The sequence below is a fragment of the Scardinius erythrophthalmus genome (assembly GCF_964197995.2).
Source record: "Scardinius erythrophthalmus genome assembly, chromosome: 15".
Lineage (NCBI taxonomy): Eukaryota > Metazoa > Chordata > Actinopteri > Cypriniformes > Leuciscidae > Scardinius > Scardinius erythrophthalmus.
In genome coordinates, this window is record NC_138235.1 from 14,788,692 (window position 1) to 14,813,757 (window position 25,066).

The window sequence follows — 25,066 nt, forward strand, 5'->3', positions numbered from 1 at the left end:
ACAGCCAATGAGCGCGTCTCAAGTGATGTCCACGCGTGAGATTTGCTCGTGAAGTTTGAGTGGGGTGGAGATTTCCCGCCTCCTTCTTCGTGACTCCTCCTCCAGCGCTCCGCTCGGGTTCGCCGTGATTTCATACCGAAGTCATACTTCACATTCCAGCTTTACTGTCAAATCAGGAGAAATATTTCTTCAAAAACACCAGCGTGGTTTGCATTTGTAAACGAGCTCATGAGATAGAGCTTGGAATCCATTTTTTTGCGCACAGTAGAGCAGAGGTTTGCGTTTAAGGTAAGTGCAAAACTCTTGTTGCTCCTTTGTTTCATGCAGTCACCGCGCTCGCGCTGCAGTTTTTACATCATTCTCATTTTTGGCATTTTTTCGGAGCTGCTTCAGTGATGTTGCATTACACACTTACACACGTGGGTTTACAGATGTAAACGTATTACTGATATTTCAAAACAAACATGCATCTGTAGAATAAGCACTGTATGCGTGTGAGAAAGTTTGTCGCCTACTACTAATTCAGTGGAGCAAATTATTTTAATCACATATGATTATGGTTTCATGGTTTGTATCTCTATGTATTTACAATACAATAGAGCAAATACAGCTTTTGTTTTGTTTTTTAACTAAATTGTGTCATCTTCTTTTCATTTTAATACATTTTAAGTTATGTTTTTATGCATATAGAATGATCAAATGTCTAGATTACCTTTTTTTGTATTTTCTAGTATACTTTTCTAGTATTTGTCTACATGCTGTAAGTAAGCTGTGTGTAATGCATAATTTAGTTTAGTCATTAAAACAGGGCCGCTGTACATGATAGGCCTAATCAGAAAACAAACAATTTAAAAAAAAAAATACTGTTTATGATATAAGAACAGAAGTTTAAATGGAAGTTTAAATAGTTTATTGTGCTCTACAAAGGTGAACCTGTGTAAATGTGTTTCAGGATGATTATTTTTGGTAAAGAATTAATGTAATATTGCAGCGTCTTTGTGTTTCATGTAGGTTAATGAGCTTTAAGCCTGTAAGAATTACTCATAAAACCCAGCCTATTCATGAAGAAATGAAAATCCTCCTTTCTCTCTTGAATTCTGATGCCCTGCATTGTGTGTATAAAATGATCAGTCTCTAGGATGATTCAGTTACAGCTGTTAGAGGGAGTGTGTCCATCCCATTCATCAGAAATATAGTCATTTAAGATCCCTTGCATCTTGGTTCAGTCATCACGCGTGTCAGTTCAACGCACCCCCTCAGTTTCGCCGTGCAGAGATTCAACAGGTTCTTCAGGTTGAGTAAGGTTACAGTGAGCAATCAAAGGAGAATTTCTTGTAACAAATGTGACCGAATATAACAGTGGTGCCAAGAAAAAAAAATCCAGACATTTCCTTCAAGAGCTCTTCTCTCACATTAATGGACTAACACATTAATAAAAAAAAATAATAAAGTTGCTGCCTTAAATTAGCCTAAGTACAATCAACTTGGATATTTAAGTCACTTCAACTTAAATTACATTAAACTGACTTTAAAAAATTGAGTTGAATCTTGTATAACTTATTAAAAAAAGTTGCCAATTACCTAACTTGTTTTTTTGAGTTAAAGCAATGTAAAAACATATGTTGTCATAACTGTAGAGGTTTCCAATTATATTCATCATTATTATTACAAGAATAACATCTTCATGATTGCCTTTTTTATTAGCAAGAACACCAAACAGTTCCACAGAAGTGGAGAATTGCATGATTTTTACACTATTATCTTCATTCACATGGGCAATAATATTATAGAAGGTTTTCTGAATATATTTACAATGTATTTCTTCTTTCTCTATGAAAAATAACCCAACGAGAAGGGGAATTTTCTTAACACAAGCTGTGAAGCTTCAAGAGGGCCATGAAAACATGACAAGTGTGTTCGGTGAGCTCACCGCTTTAAATAGCGTTGCAGTGTGTTTGTTGGGCTTCAGGCCGATACTCTGTGAGGAACGATAGCTTACTGATCCACACAAGCAGTTCTGTCATCCTTTAGGGCTATAGATTTGAGGGTTGACCCTCTTTTGTGTCTCTCGGCACCAGAAGACGTGGAGGTCAGTGGTGCGCCTGTAAATCCAGACTTCAAAATTGTCACTCTTTGTACAATTTCCTGTTGATCATCTGGTGTTGGTCGATTTAGTCTGAACTTAGACATGTGTGACGAATTCTTTCCTCATGCGGTGTACAACTGCATTGTTTTCTTAGCCATATGGAAGAATTCAAGTTCAGTTTTCTGGTAAAGGTCTGTCTGGAGGGCATTTTTAAGAGGTGCCCTCAAGACTGATGCTTTCTTCTAAAATCTCGTGAGTTGTCTCGCTAGACAGCGTTTTAAAAGTCTGTCATCATTTACTCACCCTCATGTTGTTCCAAATCTCATCTCCTGCATACAAATGAAGGTATTTTTTATATACTCCTATCATTTTTAATGAATCGAGCATTAAAGTCTTCTGTAGAGACTTGCAAAAGTAAACAAATGTAGGCTTTTAATCATATAACAGTTGATCAGTGCACATACAAAGAGCTCATCAAATAAACACGGAAGCTAATCCGTACTGGCTTGACGCGCGAGAACAAAAATCATTGGTTCTCGAGCATCAAACAAGTTTTTTTTATATGTACTATATGCTTATTCGAGTATCGCCTTGTTAGCATAGCAACGCTAGCATCAAACTCTATTGAAATCAGGTGAGTTGAGTCTCCGGAGCAGGGGAATGTTCTTGTGGAGTGTTTGTAGGATCTGTGATCATCTTCCTCAATGGTGATTTCACTTAAGTCTGGTTTCATTGGCTTTCGACAACTGTTGCCACGTGAATTGAAATGCTATGGAATGGCTACATATGTTGTTGGCCACATGTTAGCACTCACAAGCATGTTGGTCGGGATCTAGGGGTGTATGAATGTCTGGAGAGGAAATTGGGTGATGGACAGAGAGCATCTGGGACTCTGAGAGGAAGCCCCGTTGGAGATCATTATAATTCATATGTAAACATGCAATATAACTGATGGTTTAGGACGGCTGCACGTTAGGGTTTACAGCAGAGAAAACCACTAAAAAGCAAGGATTTGTGAAAGAGATGTTCTGTCATGCATCCAAAAGCTGAGTAAATTGTAGCTTTTGATGTCCCGTACTTTAAAGCAGGCATTCGTTGACCATTGGGCAATGATAATTCCAGAGAGGCAGGATCAGTTGCGATTTTAGAAATTACATTTCTGTAGTCCCTTTGCTCTTTCCACTCCCTAAAAATGGATCATATCTTTCTTTAGTGTGTTTGCACCTTTATTTAAAAAGATACCTGGTGTTGAGCTCCCTGACATATTGACCCTTGGTGCTCATGTGGGAAATGGGAGTTCAAATTCTGCTTGCAACATTCCTATTCATCTCTTCTTTGCCATATAATGTCTAGTCTTCTCTCTACTATCCCTATCAGTAAAAGCGGCAAAAACTTTAAAGATGAAGATCTCAGTTTCTTCCAATTTAGTCCGTTTCCTTTGCTCGGCAGAGCGAAAATGTGTCCAACTCGATCTCATGAGAAAATGGAACAAGAGGTGGCGATTTTGAATGAATTCATACATGTGAAATTGCACAAATTCATATGAAATCTTATGAATTCTTACATAATAGTATCCATTTGTATGGAATTTCAATGTTATTCATACAGAAATGTAATTTAAAAAAAAAAAATCCTGTCAGTGGGCCAAAGGCAGATCGTACTAAAACATATGAATGAGGATGTACGAATTCATTCAAATTGCCCTCAAATTTGCTAAAACATAAGTTACGTAATGCCATGAAAGTGTGTTGATATGTCCTATAATGTTTATACAACATCTCAAGTCAAGTAAGTGTGGACTTTCTTGTTTTCTTGTGATCCCAACATACGTTTTTTAGCGCAATTTTCCACCGGACAAATTGCGATTGTTAACTCATGATTTCTGTTCTGTGCGTCTGTGCGCACCAATCTTGCACTTCTATCTACTCCTCAACCAGACCACCTAGAGACTTCGGGTTTTCGGCATTATGTTAAGGAAGGTCTAATCTCGGGAACGCACAAAAAAAATCCAGGAAAAGTTTACTATCTCTTAGTGTTGTGATCCCATGAGGTGAGAAAATTGCGCTAAAACACTCACCGAGTTTTTATTACTTGTTTTTTTTTTTCATCTCAAGATTACGACTTGCTTTCTTGTGATCACAACATTGATAATGATAAAGTCATTGATAATGACTCACTTTTAACTTTATGATCAACAAACAAAATAATGAATAATAATAATTATAATAACAAATATTTTTCATGTTGGTTTGTTATGCGCAAAACCTGTGTCATTTCCAAAAGGTTATCATTTAGAGTGAAAAAATTGAATGATTAATGACTTCTTTTTCCAGTTTTTATTTAAGTGTTCATTGTGCAAAAATAACAATAAAATTGGATCAGTCGCTGCTGGTTTTTTTTTTTTTTAGTGACAAATCCAGTTTTATTTGTGTATTTAACATTTTTAAATGCTAGAAACCGATACGTGCTGGCAGTGTGCCTTCAGTTGACGGATGCCTCAGACAAAAATTCTAAAATTATTTTAGTTCCTTGGGTTCAACCCAATTTATTTTCTTTATTTCCTCATCCGTTTTAAAATAAAATGACATATATATGAGATATGAGATGTATAAATATATATACGTGTGTGTGTGTGTGTGTGTGTGTGTGTATATATATATATGTAAGTATTCCTTAAGTATGAAAAATGCAGTAAATTTAAATGATGCTCACTGAAGGAGCGGGGGTTTCCTTAGACTCTGAGAAAACTGCAGTAGCTGGTTGTACAGGTTTGACATGGGTTTGGTCCATGGAAGAAAGAGATAGGCACTTCAATCTTCCCTCTTTGTAACATGACTTTATCTCTTTTCTTGTCTTTCCAATGTAGAGTCTTTGACCTAGCATATGTAAAGTGCTTTATAGTGGTCAATGCCAAAGCTCGGCTGCCAGCTTTTTGGACGTGTTAGTGTAGTAGCTGTCCTGCTGTCCTGTTATCAAGGAAGATTTGATCATTTGATATTTGAATGTTGTGGTTATGCAGATTAGATACAAATGTGTTCCTGAAAGAGTTTAGGAGACGTTTTGTAATGTGTTACTCAAAGCCTCAAAGCATTTTGGTTTAGACATTTTTGAAGATCATACTCTAAAATAGGCAAAGCACTTCTCCTTGTAGGGCAGTGTTAGCAGGATCTTGTCAAGTTGCCTGGTGAAATAAAACACTTAAACCCATGTTGAAACAGCTTTTATATTCATATATTCTCTTAAACCATCAGAGAGTTCAGCATTGCTTGGCCATGCCTTAAAATGCCGTCCTTATCTGTAATCTGATCTAGGGCAGCAGCTGCTCGCCTACTTGTTGCCCTGTTGTTCTTTCTGAAAGGGTGTGTGTGCGAGTTGGTGAGGAGTGTGCAAGAGGAGAGTTGTTGATGAGCAAAGGCCTTTTCCCTGTTGACAAGCATTGCAGCTGTTTTTCCAAGTCTCCGAAGAGAACAGTCTCCTCCTGTCTGTGCTGCTTAACCCCTGTCAGATAAACCAAGACTGCATTGGTGAATTGCACTCAGGTTATGCTTAAACAACAACGATGGACTAAAAACGAAAACGTTTTTCTTTTGCATTTTTCGCGTAAAGGCGGTAACATTGTCAATCCCCGTTCACACGGATCCATGAAAACTATTAAAAACGCTGTATTATTCACGCCAGGCCAGTAGATGGCGATGCCACTTTGTAAAGAAACACTCCACGCCTATAGACTGAATACGTAATACACATCCGCATGAAGTCAACGTTTTCACAAATTCACGTTTTTGTAGTTTACATTGACATGATAGCAGTATTGTTTTCAAAAACTTGCACTTTGAAACCCTTTTTCAAAAGTTTGTGTTTTCAGGCCCCCAAAACTCCATTATCTTGTACATAAATGGCCAAAACGCATAAAGTTTTCCATTTTTAGTTAAAAATGGTGCTGTGTAAATGGACCATAAATATTTTGTTATTTATTCATCTTGCACCATGATATGCAGTATTAGCTCAGAATATATTGCCACAGTTAAATTTTGCTCTGATTTCTCTCATAAAAACATTTCTGGCTCAACTCAACTCAAAGTATCAATCAATCAGTTAATATATATTACATTACTATATAAAATAATTATATATATATATATATATATATATATATATATATATATATATATATATATATATATATATATATATATATATATATATATATATATATATATATATATATATATATATATATATATATATATATATATATATATAAACAGCGTAGTTTAAGGGCAGGAAAACAGTTACTATGATGGGTAAAGCTTTTACAATATACACTATTGTTCAAAACTTTTGTTTCAGTAAGCTTTTTTTTTTTTTTTTTGAAAGAAGTCTCTTAAGCCCTGTGTTTTTAAAACGCTGTTTCTTGCACAAGATCACAGAGGTCAAACACATCCGCCTAGCGTGTTCACTTAAAAAAGCAATGGTAAAGTAGTGCAGTGAAAAAAAAAATCATTGATACAGCTAACAATAGAACATTAGATTGTTCCTCATTGTTGTGTTCCCACTAGCTGCTCTAGCGAGGAGATAGACTTGGCAGACTGTGTACAGCTCACTCAGGGGAGGAGCTAAGCTAACAGGGCAGATTCTGTCTACAGTTGTGGGTGGAGCCTGTTACATTGTGATGTCACAACGTGACAGAAAACGCGACTTATGATTTATGGGGAATATATGAAAGGAGTGGGCGGATTTTTACCAATGGGTGGTCGTGTACACACTTCAAACTCACATTTATGTTCAAACACCATGTAAAAGTGAATAAGATAGGGTAAAGACTACATTTACTGACAGGAATGTTGTTCCGGGATCAATAAAATATCCAGGAACATGTCTTACCTTGGCAAAATCACGGTGACCAAGGCCCTGTTTACACTAGGTATTAAGATGCGTTTTGGTTGATCGGATAACAAGTGGACGACGCCTAACTTACAGGAGTAAACGAGTCTAAAACGCATGAGCTTGTCCACTTTTGACCACTTTCAGAGGTTGTTGAGAATACAATAGTGTTCAAACACCCACAAAAGGCCATCTAGGCTACTTTCCGCCTACTGACCTAGAGCATAAACATTAATGCAAGCTTTGTCGGCTGAAGACCCAAGTTTGGTTTGAAGATGAAAAATGTACCAAGCACATGGTAATGTGTTCTCTGACCATTCCTGATTTCGAACACACACTCACAGCGTTCGGCTGGTCTTGCGGCTGTCAGAGTAGAAACTAAAGCTGCTTCTCTCTGTGTTGGAGCCATTTGCTTTTCATATTTGGACTCAATGGACTGATTTTCATTAGTTTGCAAACATTTGCAAATGATCAGATAGAGTAAAGTAGTGTGAGTTTTTGGCGTGCTGTCCGGGGGAGGGCTCTGAGCTCGGAATGTGGCCCAAACCCAGAGTACTCCCCCGTATCTCTGGTTAGGATAGTAACCAGGCGAATGTGAGGAGACAATGTTGGAGGGATGCAGAAAAAACTGTTGAAGAATAAAGATGAGTCGGCTATGTATTTAAAGACCACATCTCATGCTTATTGGGTAGATCATTTGAATGTGCTCCTCCCAAACTTTGTTAATAAAACATCATTAATAATTTGAATATAATCAAGTTTATTTGAGTACTTGCTCTGTGGCGGGTGTGTGTGTGTGTAATTGCTATGGCTCAACTGTTTTCTATTCACTTTTATTCTGTGAAAAAAAAAATAATAATAATAATCTAAAATTCTATGCTATACAGACTCACTTGTCAATTGTTCTCCCCTATCTGGACAGCGGTTCATTAAAAATGTGCTGCAATATGTCGCCTGTTTTCCAAAGTCTTTTTTTGCTCAGACAAATGCACCCTCCCTTGTTTTTATAATAGCGCAATGTGATAGTTAAAGGTTTAGACAAGATGCTTCTTTAATGAACACTGGTTATCCATCAAGAGTGTTGGATGCTTTTGGTTTGTCACTTGATTCTGTAACCCGATGTCTCTTCAGAGGCCAGGCGCTGCTGGTGTTGGCAGGTGACCTTTTCATGATGTCTGCTCACAGATAAGGCAACTTGTTTCAAACCAAGGTCAATATTTACTCATCAGCAAACACAAGCACAACAATCCAAGTCTGCAGAAGGACCATCTTACTAAAATGTTTGATTATTATTCTTAAGCTGCTGGATTCCAAGTTTCGGGTTCTGAATTGTTTCAGGTCTAGTAAGCTGATATTTAATAAAGTAGACCTTTAGCATATTCATTCGTTTATTTGTGTGTTATTTGGCATTCAATAGTATGTTACCCAGGTCTTGATAGCGCGGGCTTGCAGGAGTGCTGTCTGTGTTATGAACCTAGTCCACGTAAAACAGCAGTATTGTCCTTGGGGAGCTCTGTGTGTTTCTTGAGCCTTAGTGGATGCCTAAATTGGTCAGGCAACCCTCACTCCCACTCCCACCCCCTATGATTTTCCTGTTCTTCAGGCCCTTTTTTGGACTGGGGTGCTCGTAAGTGAGAGGGAAGGGGAGAAGAGGACGGGAGGGGAAGGACAGGAGGTGTGAGTGACACAACAGATCTCCAGAGAGAGAGAGAGAGAGAGATGGACAGAGAGTGTGTTAGCGACACTGTAGCTTTCTTAATAAGGGCATGTCTGGAATGTCAGCCCTTCTCTCTCTCTGTAGGTCCATACCAGTGGTCTCCTCTAGTACCTCCTTATGATAACCGTTTTGGCTGTGTCTGAAATCCAGTTGTGGCTTTTCTTGCATATTTGCCATATTATGGTTATTACAGTCACTAGTTGGGATGTGTCCTAAAAAAAGTTGTTTAACTAAACAATTTGTAAATATTTCAGAGTTCGCACATCTGTGAATGAATGCTGACGTGGAATTGAGCTAGAAAAATGTAACTGGGAAAATGGTGTTTTCACCAGTTAATAATCCAAAATATAGTTAAAAATGGCTTCTTCTTTTTTTTGTCTTGACTCCTGAGAATGTTGCAGTATCATTGAATGAGGAGGACAGAGCGCTCACCAAATCCATGGCCACAAAAATGCTTTGTGGGCAGTTCTTATTAGTTTACTCTGTTTTTCAGATTCATTTTGCAAATGGCCTCAGTGACTTTGCTGAAGAATGAAGGCCTAAATGGTAATTTCCTTAAAGGTCCCATGACATGCTACTTTTTGTAGGCTTTAATATAGGCCTTAGTGGTCCCTAGTACTGTATCTGAAATCTCTTTCTAAAAATTCAGCCTCGGTGCAGAATTATAGCCACTACAAGCCAGTCCCAGAATGAGCTTCCTTAAGACAGGCCGTTTCGGTGTCTGTAGCTTTAAATACTAATGAGGAGGAGAAAGGCAGCGCAAGGTGGAGGGTGGGTGTGGCCTTGGCCATCTTGCGCAACGGTACCGTGGCGTGCATGTTTACGTTGGATATAGCAATGGCACGAAGACACGCAGTCTTTCAAGCATTTCAGTTTGACCCAGAATCTGATCCGGTTGGAGAAGCAACGGATGAAGAAGTTGCAACTCAGCGGCTCCAGCATTAAAAAATATTATGTCTGGATATGGTACTTTATTCGGATGGCTTACAGTTATTATCATGTAGCTAACGCTAACCTACTGTTGCCTTTTCATGAGAGATCTGTAACGTCTGTATTTATCTTATTACAATTACATCAAACTCTGCGATCTTGAAATGCGGATATCGCGCGCGCCATATAACCAACAGGAAAACGGTTATCCGAATAACAAAGAAGTGTACAACACTCGCGTTACAGTGTGTGTATTCACACACATACTTGATGCTGTCTACCTTTACATTAGCGCAAGTAACTGCATAGCTAATGTTACAGCCACATTCTACGTGTAACAATCTAGGTAACCATAAACAGTAAAGCAACACACATATATCATTAGTTGACTTACTGTTCCGAGGTGTGTAGCTGAGCCAAAGAGAGTGGTCCAGACTTTAGTTTCAGACGTTCAGCAAGCCCAGCTCTGTATTAACCCTTCGGTGTTCATTTGTACATCCAATTATTGAGCAATTGTTATGCTTCACTCGCTCAAAAGCCATGATATCTCTCGTGGACAAACTAAAATCGCGCGCGCGCGTTCGTTCCTACTTCCTAGCGCATTTTCTCATGGGCGGAAAATATTCTCTGGGCGGGCAAAGCAGAGACAGGGGAGGTAACATTCCTCCTTATAACGTCATAAAGAGGAGATTCAAGATCAGCGCGTATGAGCCTCCATTTTCTCAAAGGCAGAGAAAGATAGCAAAAGCTCGATTTACACCGATTGAAATTTCTAGAAACTTGGTGACCATATACAGGCTAGGGGAACTCATATTAATGTTAAAAAACCTCAGAAAGTGAAAATTTCATGTCATGGGACCTTTAAGATGAATGCCAGCCTGTTTGTTTTTAGAGAAGTTAGGGCCTCTTATTATAGATCACAAATTCTATATACTGTACACTACAGTTGAGAAGTTTAGGGTCAGTAAGATTTAAAAAAAAAAGAAATTAATACTTGTATTTAGCAAGGACACATTAAATTTATTAAAAATGACAGTAAAGACATTTATAATGTTACAAAAGATTTCTATTTCAAAAAAAGTTTCACAATTTCCACAAAAATATGTAGCAGCACAACTGTTTTCAATGTTGATAATAATAATAAAGGTTTCTTGAGCATCAAATCATTATATTAGAATGATTTCTGAAGGATCATGTGACACTGAAGACTGAAGTAATAATGCTGAAAATTCAGCTTTGATCACAGGAATAAATTACATTTTAAAATATATTCAAATAGAAAACAGTTACAGTATTTTGAAATGTTAACGTTTCATAATAGTAGTTTTTACTTTATTTTTGATCAAATGCAGCCTTGGTGAGCATTAGAGACTTCACCAACCCCAAACTTTTGAATGGCAGTACAGTAGAATAATGTTGATTTTGTTTATGTAGTGCATTGAAATGTTCATTTTGGGGTTGCAGTCACAAGATATTCAATATGATTTTGTTAACAGTATAAACAATTAAGAAAGTCAAATCAAGTCACCTTCATTTATATAGTGCTTTTTACAGTCCAGATTGTTTCAAAGCAGCTTTACAGTGATAATAGGAAATTAATTCAACAAATATTGTTTTGCATGGCTGTACAGCAGATCTAGAAGAAAGTCATTGTCTAGCTTAAGTAAGTTTTTAATTGATTAATTTCCATTGTAAAAATCATTCGTTATTAACTTAGGGGCCACTTACACAACACCGTTTCCAAATGAAAACAGAAATTTTTAATGCGTTCGGGCTGTTCATTTACACGACAGTGGCGGTTTGGTGGCCTGAGTACGCAAACTGTTTAATAGTTTAGAGTATTTTTAAAAGTGCAAGTTTGAAAGCGATACCGTTATCATAAACTTCAAAAACGTGAATCTGAACACGGTGATGGCATGCATTATATAAATATAAATATATCTATTGCGGTGACTTTAATGTGCTTTGAATTTGGCCAAGTTTGGTTCATTTTTGCAAATAATTTCTTTTGAACTGTCTGTTTCAGTTAATTGAATCAGTGATATCAGTTAGTTATATATAGTTATATATATATAGTTATAGATATCAGTCAAAAAAGGACACTATTGCATTAAGAAGATTTGGGAATTGCCAGCTTCCATTGTCTACTTTTACCCTGATGTTAGCCAATATTGCTCAGCCAGTCTTGTTGACACCAAGGCAATTTATTTAGTGCCTTCAGTAGATTCTCTTGATTTTCAATACCAGTGCTATTAATACTGTACCCTCCAGCTCACGAAAGCTGTAAAGCACGTCCTTGAAAATCTGATATCTCGTCACCTGAACTTCACTTGACATCAGGAGTCTGAAAAATCTGGCGCCTTGCTCGGCAGCTCGGTGTGTCCTCTGCTCCGACAGCCATTTTGTCTTTCCTGTCCAATTCTCCTCTTTCCGCCGTCGCATAATGGGATAAACTGATTGACGAGGCATATGCAAATGATTACATGATCCTGAAAGATTCTTTATTTAAAGTAGGGGTGGGAAAAGCTCCAGCTCCAAAGGGAGATTCATGATCACACCATCTGGACTGATAGTAACTGTCAACCCCTCCTATTGGTCTTGAGCCGTCTCAATTAACCAATCATTGTAAGACAGTCTGGAAGGGGCAGCTGATGCTCCTCTAAAGTCGGCTGGGAGACGTTTGACTTTTATTCGCTGAAAACCTTCCCCTCCAGTGATCTGTTAATTCAAGGACAATTGCGACCGGTTCAATAAGATGAATGATTCATCAGTTCATTCATACATTACACAAACTGTTCAGTCCGATTTGTGACTCAGACAAACTGGTTATTTGACTGACTTGTTTCTAGAGTTGACTCAATGATCTGTTGATCAACAGCTAACAGATTCTCAGTGAATAAAGACACAGAGTTTTATGTTGCTTTTTTTAATTTGTGGAGCTTACATTTGCAATGAAACGGATTATCGAAAAGAAAAAATGCAGTGTGGGACTTGGTTCTGTGCATCAGTTGCTGATTGGATGGAGGAAGATCTGAATGTGAGCTTGCAGCCACTTGTAAAAAAGGGGCGGGATTTAAGTGGACCAAATGATTCGAAAATTCACCGAAAGAGTTTTTTTAATTTAAAAATTATGAGTTCAAAAATGTTTTTTATTTATTTTTATGTATGAATCGTTCACACTGAGATAAATAACATGCATTTAGAAAATAGTTAATTTTTAATTTCCAATTTCATGCCCAATAGGGTGGGCGATATGACCAATTTCTTATTTTAAGATAACGCTAAATATCACAATATAGTTATTTTATCTCATTTCTGTTATTAAAAAAAGAAACAAAGAAGCAAAATACAAACAATAGGACAAATACAAAAATATGAATGAAACAAATTAAGTTTTTCAGGTACGTTTATTTAACTTGTAGTTAGAATTAGTACAGAAATTTACTAATAAAATATTGCATAGTCCTCACTCTATGAATTAAATATAAATGTATTATTATTAAAGTTAAATTAAGTTGTTCAGTCAAGAGCAGTAAGTTCTTTTGTTTTTCACATTAATGACACTGAGATACAGGTGTATTAGGCTACTGTCACTTTAAGACCAAATGCACAGATCCATTATACTGATACACATCCGGTTTACACCCAACTGTTTACATTCATTTAAAACAGAACCGGCTGTGTTTACATGAATACTCCACACGATGGGCATTGTGACATAACTGCGTGTGTATTCGACCATTCAAGCGCAATGAAAGAGAACTGAATTTGCAATCGCATGCTGAGAGAATTTTCTTTTTTAAATGGCAGAATTTAACATTTTTTAGTAAACTATTCTTTTGATATTGTGACCTCCTGTTTTAATGACATCTCTCTCTCTCTCTCCTAGTCCTGGGTGTGAGGGCTCACGTAGGGGCCCAGGTGGAGCCGCCACCATTGCAGCCAACGAGTGGAGCGCCAACGAGAGCCCGGAGGAGGGGCAGGAGGATGGAGTGGATGGGATGGACAAGGCCGGAATGGAAGGGGATGCGGAGGGTGTCTGGAGCCCTGACATCGAACAAAGTTTTCAGGAGGCTCTGGCCATTTATCCACCCTGTGGCCGCAGAAAGATCATACTTTCAGACGAAGGAAAAATGTATGGTGAGTCTCGGAGAGCTGAACACCCCCCAGCGAGAGTCGCTTGCTTGTTTTGTGCTCAGAACACTTTGCAGGCAAAGCATTAGAAACTTGAGAGAGTAGGACAGTTTGCTTGAAGTTGTTTTCTCCCTAAAACGGATCAGCTATTTATTGCAGCAGTGCTGTTGTTGGGAAAAAATGTAGTGAAACAAGGTAAGGACAAACAGGGCCAAGTCATGTTGTTGGAGTTTTATTGAAGTGAATCAGAGGGTGAACTTATGACACTCCCCACCTCCAGATTTTCCCGTTCTCACACGGGATCCACTGACAGGAATGCTGTGTCTCCCATTTAAGTCAGCATTCTCAGTAAAGCATGAGTCAGCCTCCTGAGTCAAGTGTGACATTTTTTTCATTACTGGCTGTATGATTCAGACATGACAATAAACAGACTCGATCCATTTCAGTCTCATCAACTGTTAAAAATACTTGATAATTTAAAGGAGTTGATTCATGTTTGTTTGGGTTTTATAGTGTATAAATTACTGCATATCTACATAGATGTGTCTGGCTTCTACCAAGTACAGCTTTTCTAAAAGCAGGTCAGTTTGTTACTGTTTACAGGGCAACTATAGTTAGAGAAACCAAACATTATCAGTTAAATATTTATTTTCTAGTTAAAAATGATGGATTATAATATGTAGAGTTCTAGGTTCTAAAATGTAGCCTTTAAGCCATTATTTATAGTCAGCGGTTGTTTGCACTAAGTGCAAATAGCATATTTTCTTTCTTAGTGATAGATTCTATTTACACTAAGTGAAAATAGTAGCATTTTCATAGTGATAAATGCTATTACACTATGTAAAAATAGCAGTATTTTCTTTGCAATAAGTGTAAATAGTTGTTAGATGTTATTTATACTTATAAATAGTGGCAGATACTATTTGCACCACAGTTGTATAGTACATTAAACAGTATGCAATAATAACGTGGTGTAAGTGATTATATTTATTCCAATTATTAAATGGATGCCACCTTATTGGGACAATAAAGCCCTCCCTACACCTACCCCAAACCTAACCGATAAACATGTCATTATTAAACAAACGTTAGACACTTTATTTCCACTTTTTGAATATTTTACTTCATTTTTATTGAAAATAAATGCCTTTCTGATCTGATATGTGATGGGAAAAGGGAGTAAAGCAAGTTCGGCAAAAGCGGATTCGAACTAGGGTCGATTTGCCTCAACTTTCTGCCACGCACCTTAAGCCTACACTATTGCTACTGTTGCCAATCCAGTGTCTTTTCGTATGTCCAGTGTCTTTTTTTATTTTTAGTAGGCGGAGTTAGTGTAAAAAGCCTCTGCCAACAACGCGGGCTATTTGCACTTAATTTAAATAGACACTCCATTATTTATATTAAGCAGAAATTTGTCACAAATATTGTACCTTTTATTTACAGTAAAACAGTAATATTGTGAAATATTATTTCAGTTTAAAATAACTGTTTTCTATTGTAATATATTTTAAAATGTAATTTATTCCTCTGATCAAAGCTGAATATTCAGCATCATTACTGCAGTCTTCAGTGTCACATGATCCTTCAGGAATCATTCTAATATGATGATTTGATGATCAAAAAATATTTCTGATTATTATCAATGTTGAATGTTGTGCTGCTATGTACTTTTGTGGAAAGAGTGATACTTTTATTCAGGATTCTTTGAACAGTGTTTACTGTCATTTTTGATCAGTTTAATGCATCTATGCTGAATGAAAGTATTCATTTCTTTAAAAAATATCTAATGGACCCCAAACTTTTAAACATTAGTGTATATAAAATCCAATTTTATGCTATAATTTTATTTGACCTCTATTGTATCATTCCAGGATTTGACATTGAGATTGACATTTTAGCGGTAGCTGTGTGAATGATGAGTGTGATTCACTACAGTTTAGGTTTTCGCAGAGCCCAACTGAAATATGTGTTGCAATCATTGTGAATAGTTTTGGGTCAGAAACAATTGGATAATTTTTTTATAGCAATTCGATTTGTGTTTTCACTATTGGTGTAATGCTGGTAAATTGACATTGTCTATACGAGCAGATACTCTAAAGCTGCGTTCACAAAAACCCAGCAATATTGCATGAGCTAGAAAGGACGTTGTTTATTGTCAATACAGTGTAGCGAATGATGATTTACAATTGTGTTGCAAGGTATGAAGTCACTTGCAAACCATTCAGCATTTTGTTGCCCAACGCAACAAACAAATTGAACCCATTGCAAAATCAGTGTGGGAAAATATTTTGCACTCATGCGATATTCACGTTTGCCTGCGAAAATGTGTCGAGCAATTAACGCACCTTGAGATAATACTTTTGACACATTTGTGATTTTACAAATCATTAGCACGAATACTCAGTAATTAGTAAGAACTGGGCCAGGATTAGACTATGTAACATCGATAAACTAAGCTTTATGACTTACCCCTAATCCTTTTGTTATCTGACTGTGGAACGCATCAGGATTTAATATATGATTGCTGGCACAAATGAGCTCAGTTGGCTTTGGGGTGTTTTGACCTTTGCCCCTCTCTGTAGAAAAGGCTTATGGAGTCCGGCCCATATTCTTTTCTTTTTTCCCTTGGCTTGAAGGGGACACACATTCCACAACTCCGTGGCCTTGTCCTCGGCTGTAATACTCCACCCACGTCTGTCACACAAGCTCTAATCCCCCTCGCAACAGATGAGGAAGGTTTGTTTCAACAGCCATGCATTTTGTCCTTTTGTGGTAGCATGGGCTGTCAGGATCCGTTCACTCTGTGTGTCCGCTTATGTTACCCCGCAGAGGCCCTTGGGCCCTCTCTCTTCTCTCCGTATGACAAGATCATCCCCTTCCACTCTCTTTACAAACAACCCTTTCTCGGACCAGTTACGTTACTCCTGCCAGGACCCTGATGTCAATCTCCAAAAGCGAACAGCGTCTCCTGATATGCCCCCTCTCTCTTCCACCCCCAGTGCACACAAGTTCATTGGCCGCAATGTATACTTTGACTAGACAGCACTAAAATAGTCTGGCTATCTGATGCAGGCAGAAGAGAACTGGCCTAGTGACTTTGTGGATTTGGTTTTTGTGCGCCCAGGGTTTGCTATAGACATTTTTCGAAGTTGTCACCAGATGTCTAAACACAGTTTAGTCAAATAAACATAAACCTCTGGATGAAACGTGAGGTATTTTTGAATACGATTGAGAAAATAGTTGGATCTAAGCGTTCACATGCTTAAAAGTCAGCATGAAATGGAAGATACGACAGTCTTCCCTATTGCACAAGAAAAATGTAGGGCTGGACTTAATTTTGTCCATGTGGGATTGGATGATTGGTTGTGGTTTGCTATTGGTTGATCTCATGTGAGTGACAGTTTGCCCCACCCTCACATTATCAGAGAGGAGATGTCCCTGCAAGAGGGAGGGGAAGTTCTTTTGATTTAAAGACTACGAGGGCTCAAATTGTTTAAAAATAATATTTGAATTGGATTTTAGAAGTAGAGATGAAATAAACCTTGCTTTTTTGTAGTTAATCGAAGATAGGCTAATTCTCATTCTAGCCCGTATAGTGTACATATCCGGGCCTCATCTGGGCCAACTATTGCAAATATGGCTCAGTTCTGGCAGCGGCAATGGCCGTATCTGGCCCACACACATCAAGCCGGTTTCAGTTTTAGTTGTTGCTTGCTGTGTGTGACCCGGATGTTGCCTGTGTGACCTTTTCCGCTGCCAGAACTGAGCCATATTTGCCATAGTTGGCCCAGCTGAGGCTATTGCCAGCCACACTCAGGTTGAGTCAACGCCGTCATTCCATGCGGTATGTGGGCCAGAACGTGGGAGATGTGGGCCACAAGTGGGCCAGATGTCATTTGCTATCTAGGAGAGAGCATTTGATTGGACAAAACTGCAGCATGAGTCATCAATATTTTAGGTCTATTTTTCTTAAAGTGAAAGTAGACTAACAGTTTTGTGGCCATAGACCAGCAGTTTAAAATTTGTTTTAAATTTAGTATTAAATGTGCTAAAAATGAATTTCGCCATCGTTTATGGATACACTAGCAGATAGGCTCGAAGCTTAAGTTATTTTTTCATTTCATCTCATCATTCATGCCTTAAAATGCTATCTGTGTAAGCAGGTCACTATATTTTGGATTATAAATGTTTTATGTTTTGCCTCAGGACACTGCATGATGTGGAAACTGAAGGATCGAGTTTTATTTTGTCCTGATCCCTAGCATTTAGTGGCCATTAATGTTCCTCAGAGCTTCATTACTCACTGCAAAACTCCTGCTGTCTTCTAGAAAAAAGCAGCTCTTCTAAAAAAAGTTCACTTTCATTGCACCGTGGGAAGACTGGTTAAACAATCTGATCTTCCCATCCAGGACCTGGCTGCTATAATGAGCTTGATGTGTCATCCTGCACCTGTGATGTCTTGCCAGGTTTCTTTTTTAAAGTCTCAACCTGCAATCATTTTAGTTTATTGCCAGTGTGTCAAAGCTGTTGGGTTTGAGGAATACAATATCAATGCTAACGCTTAGCAAATGATTTCAAGGTCTTTTCTGAATTAGGCTAATTTGTGGCTCTGTTCATCATTATGCGTCCTTTTATGTTAGTAGCTTTTTATTGAACTTGTTGATAGTTACGGTCGTGTTTCCTCATGAAGTTTTGAATTAGAACCATCTCAGATAGGGCGCATGACATCATCTCAGTTGCACAAGCTTCCCAGATGTGATGGATCTTCTGAGGAGATTTCACTGAGAACTGCTGCTGAGAGAAATGAGCTAATTTGCAAGGGATGGGTATAAATGTCTGGACCTTGAGGCACCAGTTATTGAATATTGTGCCATGATGCTCAATTGCATGATGCTGGTTTGAGTCTGGCTTGTGACATTTACTTTCTCCCTCTTTACTTTATACATTTGAACTCTTCCCCGCCATCGATCAAATTTTCCGTCATTTATGACAAAACCCTTTGCCGCCATTGACACGATTTTCCGGCAAACCCATGTTTTCACTTTTTAATAGTTATTTGAAACTTAGCAAACTGGCAACTCCAGTAGTAATGAAAAGATTGATCTTAAACTGTCATGGAAACTAGCATCGACATCTGGAGAGATGCATTATGGGTATTCACTAGCCGTTGAGTGAACATTGGTTGTACACTTTTTATTGCAGTGGATTGTGAGATTGAATGAGTTTACTCGATAACGTCCACTATGGTTACGGACATCACTCCAAATGGATACCCCCTCAATTAGTGCCCTGTTGGGTATGGGGGTGATTTCGGACATAGCCCAGGGCTGTATTTAACTCTATTTTTAGACACTCGCGAACTTCCCTAAGCACTTGCCCTTGGTGGAATCCCCGCCACCAATTTGAAGTGCACTCAACTTTGCTAAGTGGGCATGGTAAGTTTATTTGGACAGACCCTCGACCCCTCAATTTTGATAGAGGGAGTGAGTCTACTCATATGTTAACTGCAGGTAGATTCATAGACCACAATACAACGTGATTATGATGTCACAACTGATGTTTTGATCATTGTTCTGAATCCGATCTGGGTGAGGTCTTTGACCAAAATGTGATCATCTTCAGCTTTTTTTTGTTTTTTATATATACATTGAATGTTTAGATATTCATACAACAAAATATTCTGGGGGTCATTAAATATTTGTGAACATGATCAAAAATGCTTGCGCTGGCAAATTAAAAATAAAACACTGCCTGGGAAAGAGTTAAGTGTGACCTAAGTGTCCAAAATTGTTACTCTTAATCAGTATGATAAAAAGAAAAAGAAAAGGAAAGTACTGAAGAAAACAACGAACGTAATGGGACAGACTACAGCGAACTGGGGAGGAGCAGAGGTTGAGAACTGAAGTGTCAGTAGGAGGAGGTTTGTCAAAAATAAGGGTGTGGACACTGTCCTTCGGTGTTTTAAAGGGTTCGAAGGGTTTCATTTAAGGAAGAGAGACTTAATGCTGCAGGATCTGTGTTATTCAGGTGTTCTCCACTTTAGATAATTGCTAGCCTGAAGTGATATTGTGAGATGGTATCATTTGAAAATGTTTTCGCCCTTTTAATCTCTCTCAGTGCAGATGGGCCAACTGTCCAGTTGCCTCCTGCTCCAACTTGCATGTTTTGAAAATGTAGGTGTGTGTCCGTATCTGTTTCAGAACAAGTTGAAACATGTTCTACAGGATTTCCAGTGGTTCAGACAGGATCTTCCAGAAATATCTATCTACGTGTGCATGTAAATGCCTATCTACGTCATATTGCTAATCTACGTAATATTTCTAATGACTATTTACTTAACTTCAGTATTGTCTTCTGGTACTGGGTGAGCTTATAATTGCATGTCTTTCCCTGAATCTCAAGAAATCACCTCAAGAAACTGTTTCTGTATTAGGTAATCCAAGTTTTTATTCTGTCCTCTTCCACAACATACAGTTATATACTAAGAGTGTAAATATGTGACATATTTATCGTTCCGAAGGTATGTTGTAAATAAATCACATATTTTAGTTGACACTTTGCCGTAGGCCATTGTGTACTTAAAGGTGCACCAAGGAACTATTGTCCACTTTCTAAAAAGTATTTTTATCTTTACTTATAAATATATTGGTAACACTTTACAAGTTTAATTCATTAACATTTGCTAATGCATTGGGTATCATTTACTTAAAATGAACAACTTTTACAGTATTTATTAATCTAATGTTAAAGGGTTAGTTCTCCCAAAAATGAAAATTCTGTCATTAATTACTCAACCTCATATTTTTCCAAATCCGTAATGCCCGGTGCGATTTTGGGCTGTCGTAGCCTACGGTTCAATTGGTGTCATCATCGTACATTCTACATATATGTCGAAACCAAGTTTATTAGATCAGTGCGTACAGTGTGATTTAGGATTGCTGAAATTGCACAGTCTGTAAGCAGGCATAAGACATTCATTCATCTTCGGAACACAAATTAAGATATTTTTACTGAAACCTGAGAGTTTTAGGACCCTCCATTGACAGCCTTCGCAACTACCACTTTAAAGCCCAAGAAAGATAGTAAAGACTTCATGAAAGGAATCCATGTGACTCCAGTGGTTGAACCTCAATTTTTTAAGTGATGCGAGTGCTTTGTTTTCACAAAAAAATTATAAGAAATTTATTGTAAATATACTTTATTTACAAAATATCTCCAACACGTGTTCAAGTAACAATGCCTAGCCTCGCGTCCACACAACACGCATGTGTCTTGGTGGTCTCGTTAATGCAAGTTAGAGGTGAATATTTTGTAAATAAAAATAAGTTTTTTAGTTTTTTTGGGGTTTTTTTTGCCATTAGGTCATGACTGCCCCCACATATGCATTATAAAATGATTAGTAGTATGAACCCTTGCATAAGATGAAGTATCCAATCAGCCAGGCCAAGAAAATATATTTTAGGTTACATGGGGCGACTCACCTCTCATGCTGGCAGCCATGCTAAGATTATACGAGCATCTGAACACTGCTTACTTGATCTCAGTCACTCCTATTATCAGACACTTTCCATTGCGGAATAAGTCATGCCTAGGGTTGCTTTATAAATGCATCATTTAAAAAAAATCGAAATTTTATTTGCAAATGCTGCATCCGTGACTGTAGGTGTCAGTATAAGATGGCAACAGTTCTGTGAGAGTGTAATTTGGATGACATGGCACCTGTTTTTGATCAGCCATTGGTTTGGTTTGGTTTTTCCTCTGTTTGGCAGTTTCCAGTCTTTTACTGCAGGAAAAAAAATAACAACAGGTGGGTGGTGGGAAGGTTATTAAAACGCAGGTGGTTTTCGTCAATAAACATACGCACTTAAACAGGGTGAACTTTGGGAGGAAACTTTCAAGGTGAAAAAATATCTTTGAAAGAGAGGGTAAATAGAAGAGGTAAGGTGCTAATCATCATCCTCACTGACTTTTTTCTACAGGCTTCTTGCCAAGTGACCCACAGGACAAGTCCAAAAAGTCTTGCAATTAGTTTAGCACTTCTAAAGTATGTCAACAAGACCTTCACCTTCAAATGCTTGACAATATGGTACAAAAACATATGCAAACACCTTTCACTCGCCATGGCGATCCATCTCACAAACTTATCCCAGCTGCAGCGCAAGTTGTTCTTTCTGATTTCGGGAAAGGATGATAGGCCAGAGCCATTAAAGGGAGCTTTTTTGGGGGGATAAATGTGTGCGAAGCAGGTTTTATTTCACTCCTGCTTTTCCTGGACGTACTTTAGAGGAATCTGGGAGCAAATCAGCACTTTCCTTTGGCTCAACCTCAGACAGTTCTGCGGGAGTATTTATGCAGACATTGATATGAAGTGGAAGTTTATATATTTTTATACTCAGCACTTTTTCAGTGAAACTGTCAGCCTTTAATTTCCCTACCAAAGAGGCAGGTAGTCAATTTTAGCTCTTAATGAGACTGAAAGAGTTGCTCTTTTGTACTTGAAGGCAGTTGTTGTAAATGGTCCTGTGCTGGAGGGTTAGGTGTCCTTGTCTGTAAGCATTGCCTGGTAGACTTCAGTTGGAAGCAAATGGAAGTTGGAAGTTAAGGGGGAAAGGGATAGAGACACAATGAAGGCTGGATTCATACCTGAATGTCACACATGACCATGAAGCGTCAATGTGTCTGAAGCACTTTGAAGTATGTCAAGTTCTAGGCCACCGCTCCAAAAGTAGGAAGCAACTCCTCCCCTACACTGAAAATCTGTGTTTTAAGAAGAACTTAAGAACTTATGGCCACAAAAACCTTAAGACAGCAAGTCTATCAAGTGTGCCATTCAGAACAGGGTCATTGAAGATCTTTGGTAGTAATAGTAAGGTTGCAAGGTTGGGTCCCACACAGGTACCCATGAGTATTACCATCATGTCCTTAAGAAAAGCACATCATGACGCCTGTAGTAGCGAGCCTCTAGTTTCTCCAATGTGATTGTTTCTTGATATTATATCAATAACTGCAACTAGATATTATAACTGCACTGTAAGTCACTTTGGGCAAAGGACTACTTGTAAAGATGAATAAACCTACCAAGGGACCTTCATAGATGACTGTACAAGCGTTGTGAAGCTAGAGGCTTCTGTGTTTCTGATTTACATCCCAGATTTCTTTCTGCTTCTCCCTCGTCATGCCCTCCTTTCATCGTCTGTCTGCTGACTTCTTCCTCATTCCCTTCTACAGACTCCCAGTCGTATCTGTCTTTCTTTCTCTCCAAGCCTCCCAGGAAGTGCAGCATTTCGTTTAGGGTCGTAAACACGCTATTTGTGGGCTGGGGGGTAGTTAGGTGCCCTTTGAAAGCTTTTGGATGTGGATCAGGAGTTCAAGGCTGCTGGGTACGAGCCAGAGTCTCTCTATCTATCAGAGTCTCCTCTGTGTGTCTGGAACTGAAGATGTTTGCCTTCTCTTTTACACATGTTCTGTCTATCACTGTCTGGATGATTCTCTCTTACTCCGGCTGTCTGACTGGCTAATCCTCTTTGACATTCGCTTGTGTTATCATTTCATCAGTAATAGATAATTAAATTAAACTGGGGAGGCTCTAATTTGTTCTGGTTGGTGTGACAAAACACTGGACATCTCTCGTATCATCTTGGCATCACACACTTACTCCAATCAAACTTTTAAACAACAACTGTACAACCTATATTGGTATTTAAATAGTCGAGGCTGATATGTAGAGAGCTGCTGGTATATGCATGATGTGTGTAATTTCTGCATTAAGGGGTTTTTCACAATGGGGGAAACCCCCTTAATGCAGAAATTACCGAACCCTGGTGCATTTGTGTTAATCTTACGTCATAACAAACGTGCATGATGCTTGATAGAAAAAATAACTCTGGTCAATATATTGATATTTGTTATTAATTTGGTGTTATTATATGTAGTACAACACTTGTGCCACAGAGTGTGCGTCACATTGAAGGTGGCTTTCTGCTGCTTGCAAACATACTCTTTAGAGGAGAAAGCTAACTGTGAACCATTCATTTAACGCAGATTGCACGTACTCTGCATGATTACACTGTATGCTCACTCTCGCTCATATCCTCAGTAACTCATCACCATTGTCATCCCCTACTTGTGTTTTGGCTACACGTCATCGGCTAAAATACATGCACATTGTTTTACTTCCCGAACAAGTGTATGACCGAGTCGGAGTTGCTTTCACGTTTACCTGAATCTCGCCACAGTTCCAGTGCAACCAAACTCAGATCAGGTAGTCTCGGGTTTGGTAGCCCGGTGCACTCATGTGTCCAAATGACAGCTTTCTCATTACCAATTTTTCACGCGAACCGTGCTCTGTTTTGAACTAAACTGCCAGTGTGAAAGCCCCCTAAATTATATAAAGGTCTATTTATTGAGAGTCCGTTCTAACAACATTGGCTCAACCAATGGCTCACCCCAAGTTTGGGGTGGGACTGTCCATTCTATATGACCAATGAAAAGAGGAAATTGTTTGAAACTTCTTTTCAAATCTTTGTGGTTGTTGTTAGCGCCACTAGTGGTGGCCAATATATATCAGTCTATTACCACAAATAATGGATATTTTTCCTGAATTCTTCTGTCCCATGTAGAGGAACAGGATACTTCATTTATATTTGGGTTGACTTATCACAAATCTCTCTATTTGTTTGCGCATTCACAATGTCCACACATGTTGTTTGCTGGTGACATGCTAGTATATGAGTCCCTGGTGTTATTTGACTTGTGGTTAGGGAGCAGGGTCTCCTGTGTTGGGTCCAGGTGGTCCGGCTGTCAGTGAGTGGGATGCCAGTGGGAGGAGGGTGGGGGTGTCAAGAAAGATTCACAGTTGAAACTTTGCACAGCTGTTCACAAGGTCAACCCTTTATAAACTGTGATGAAATCCTCTTTATCGCTTTACCTCAATTTATCTTCCTTGTTTCCTGTCCCTTTTCTCATATCATTATATTAATGCCATTACACAAACAGATTTATTATTGTACTCATTTAATAAATAGCTCTTTGTATGAAAACATTTGTCCACTCAGAGCAGCTTGATTGGTCAAGCCCCTGACACATGGTGGCCCTATTTTTTTTTTTGCCAAGTCACCACCCATATCACCTGACTCATCTGTCACAAGCCTTGTCTTTCAATGGTCTATTAATAAACTAATGGTCTCATAGCAGGCTTTACACCCTACTGTGATATTGCTGGTGGAGGCATTACTGCATTCCATGTGCTTTTCAGTGTATAGGAGTCTTCGCTCCCACCAGCTTTAATTAAAAGTGTGTTTTTAATGTGAAGAGAA

The 25,066-nt window shown here is 38.4% G+C and overlaps 1 protein-coding gene across 6 annotated transcripts in view; it reads left to right on the forward strand.

The window, feature by feature from the left end:
• tead3a (TEA domain family member 3 a) overlaps nt 1-25,066 on the forward strand; it is a 39,861-nt gene continuing 14,795 nt past the window's right edge. For 5 of the 6 annotated variants that reach the window (XM_081387002.1, XM_081387004.1, XM_081387000.1 and 2 more), the window contains exons 1-2: nt 62-288; nt 13,507-13,757. In XM_081387002.1, coding sequence (XP_081243128.1) covers nt 13,619-13,757 — 139 coding nt within the window. In that variant the 5' untranslated portion in view covers nt 62-288; nt 13,507-13,618. Of the gene's footprint in view, nt 289-13,506; nt 13,758-25,066 lie in introns of all 6 variants that reach the window. The other variant, XM_081387005.1, reaches the window with a different exon arrangement.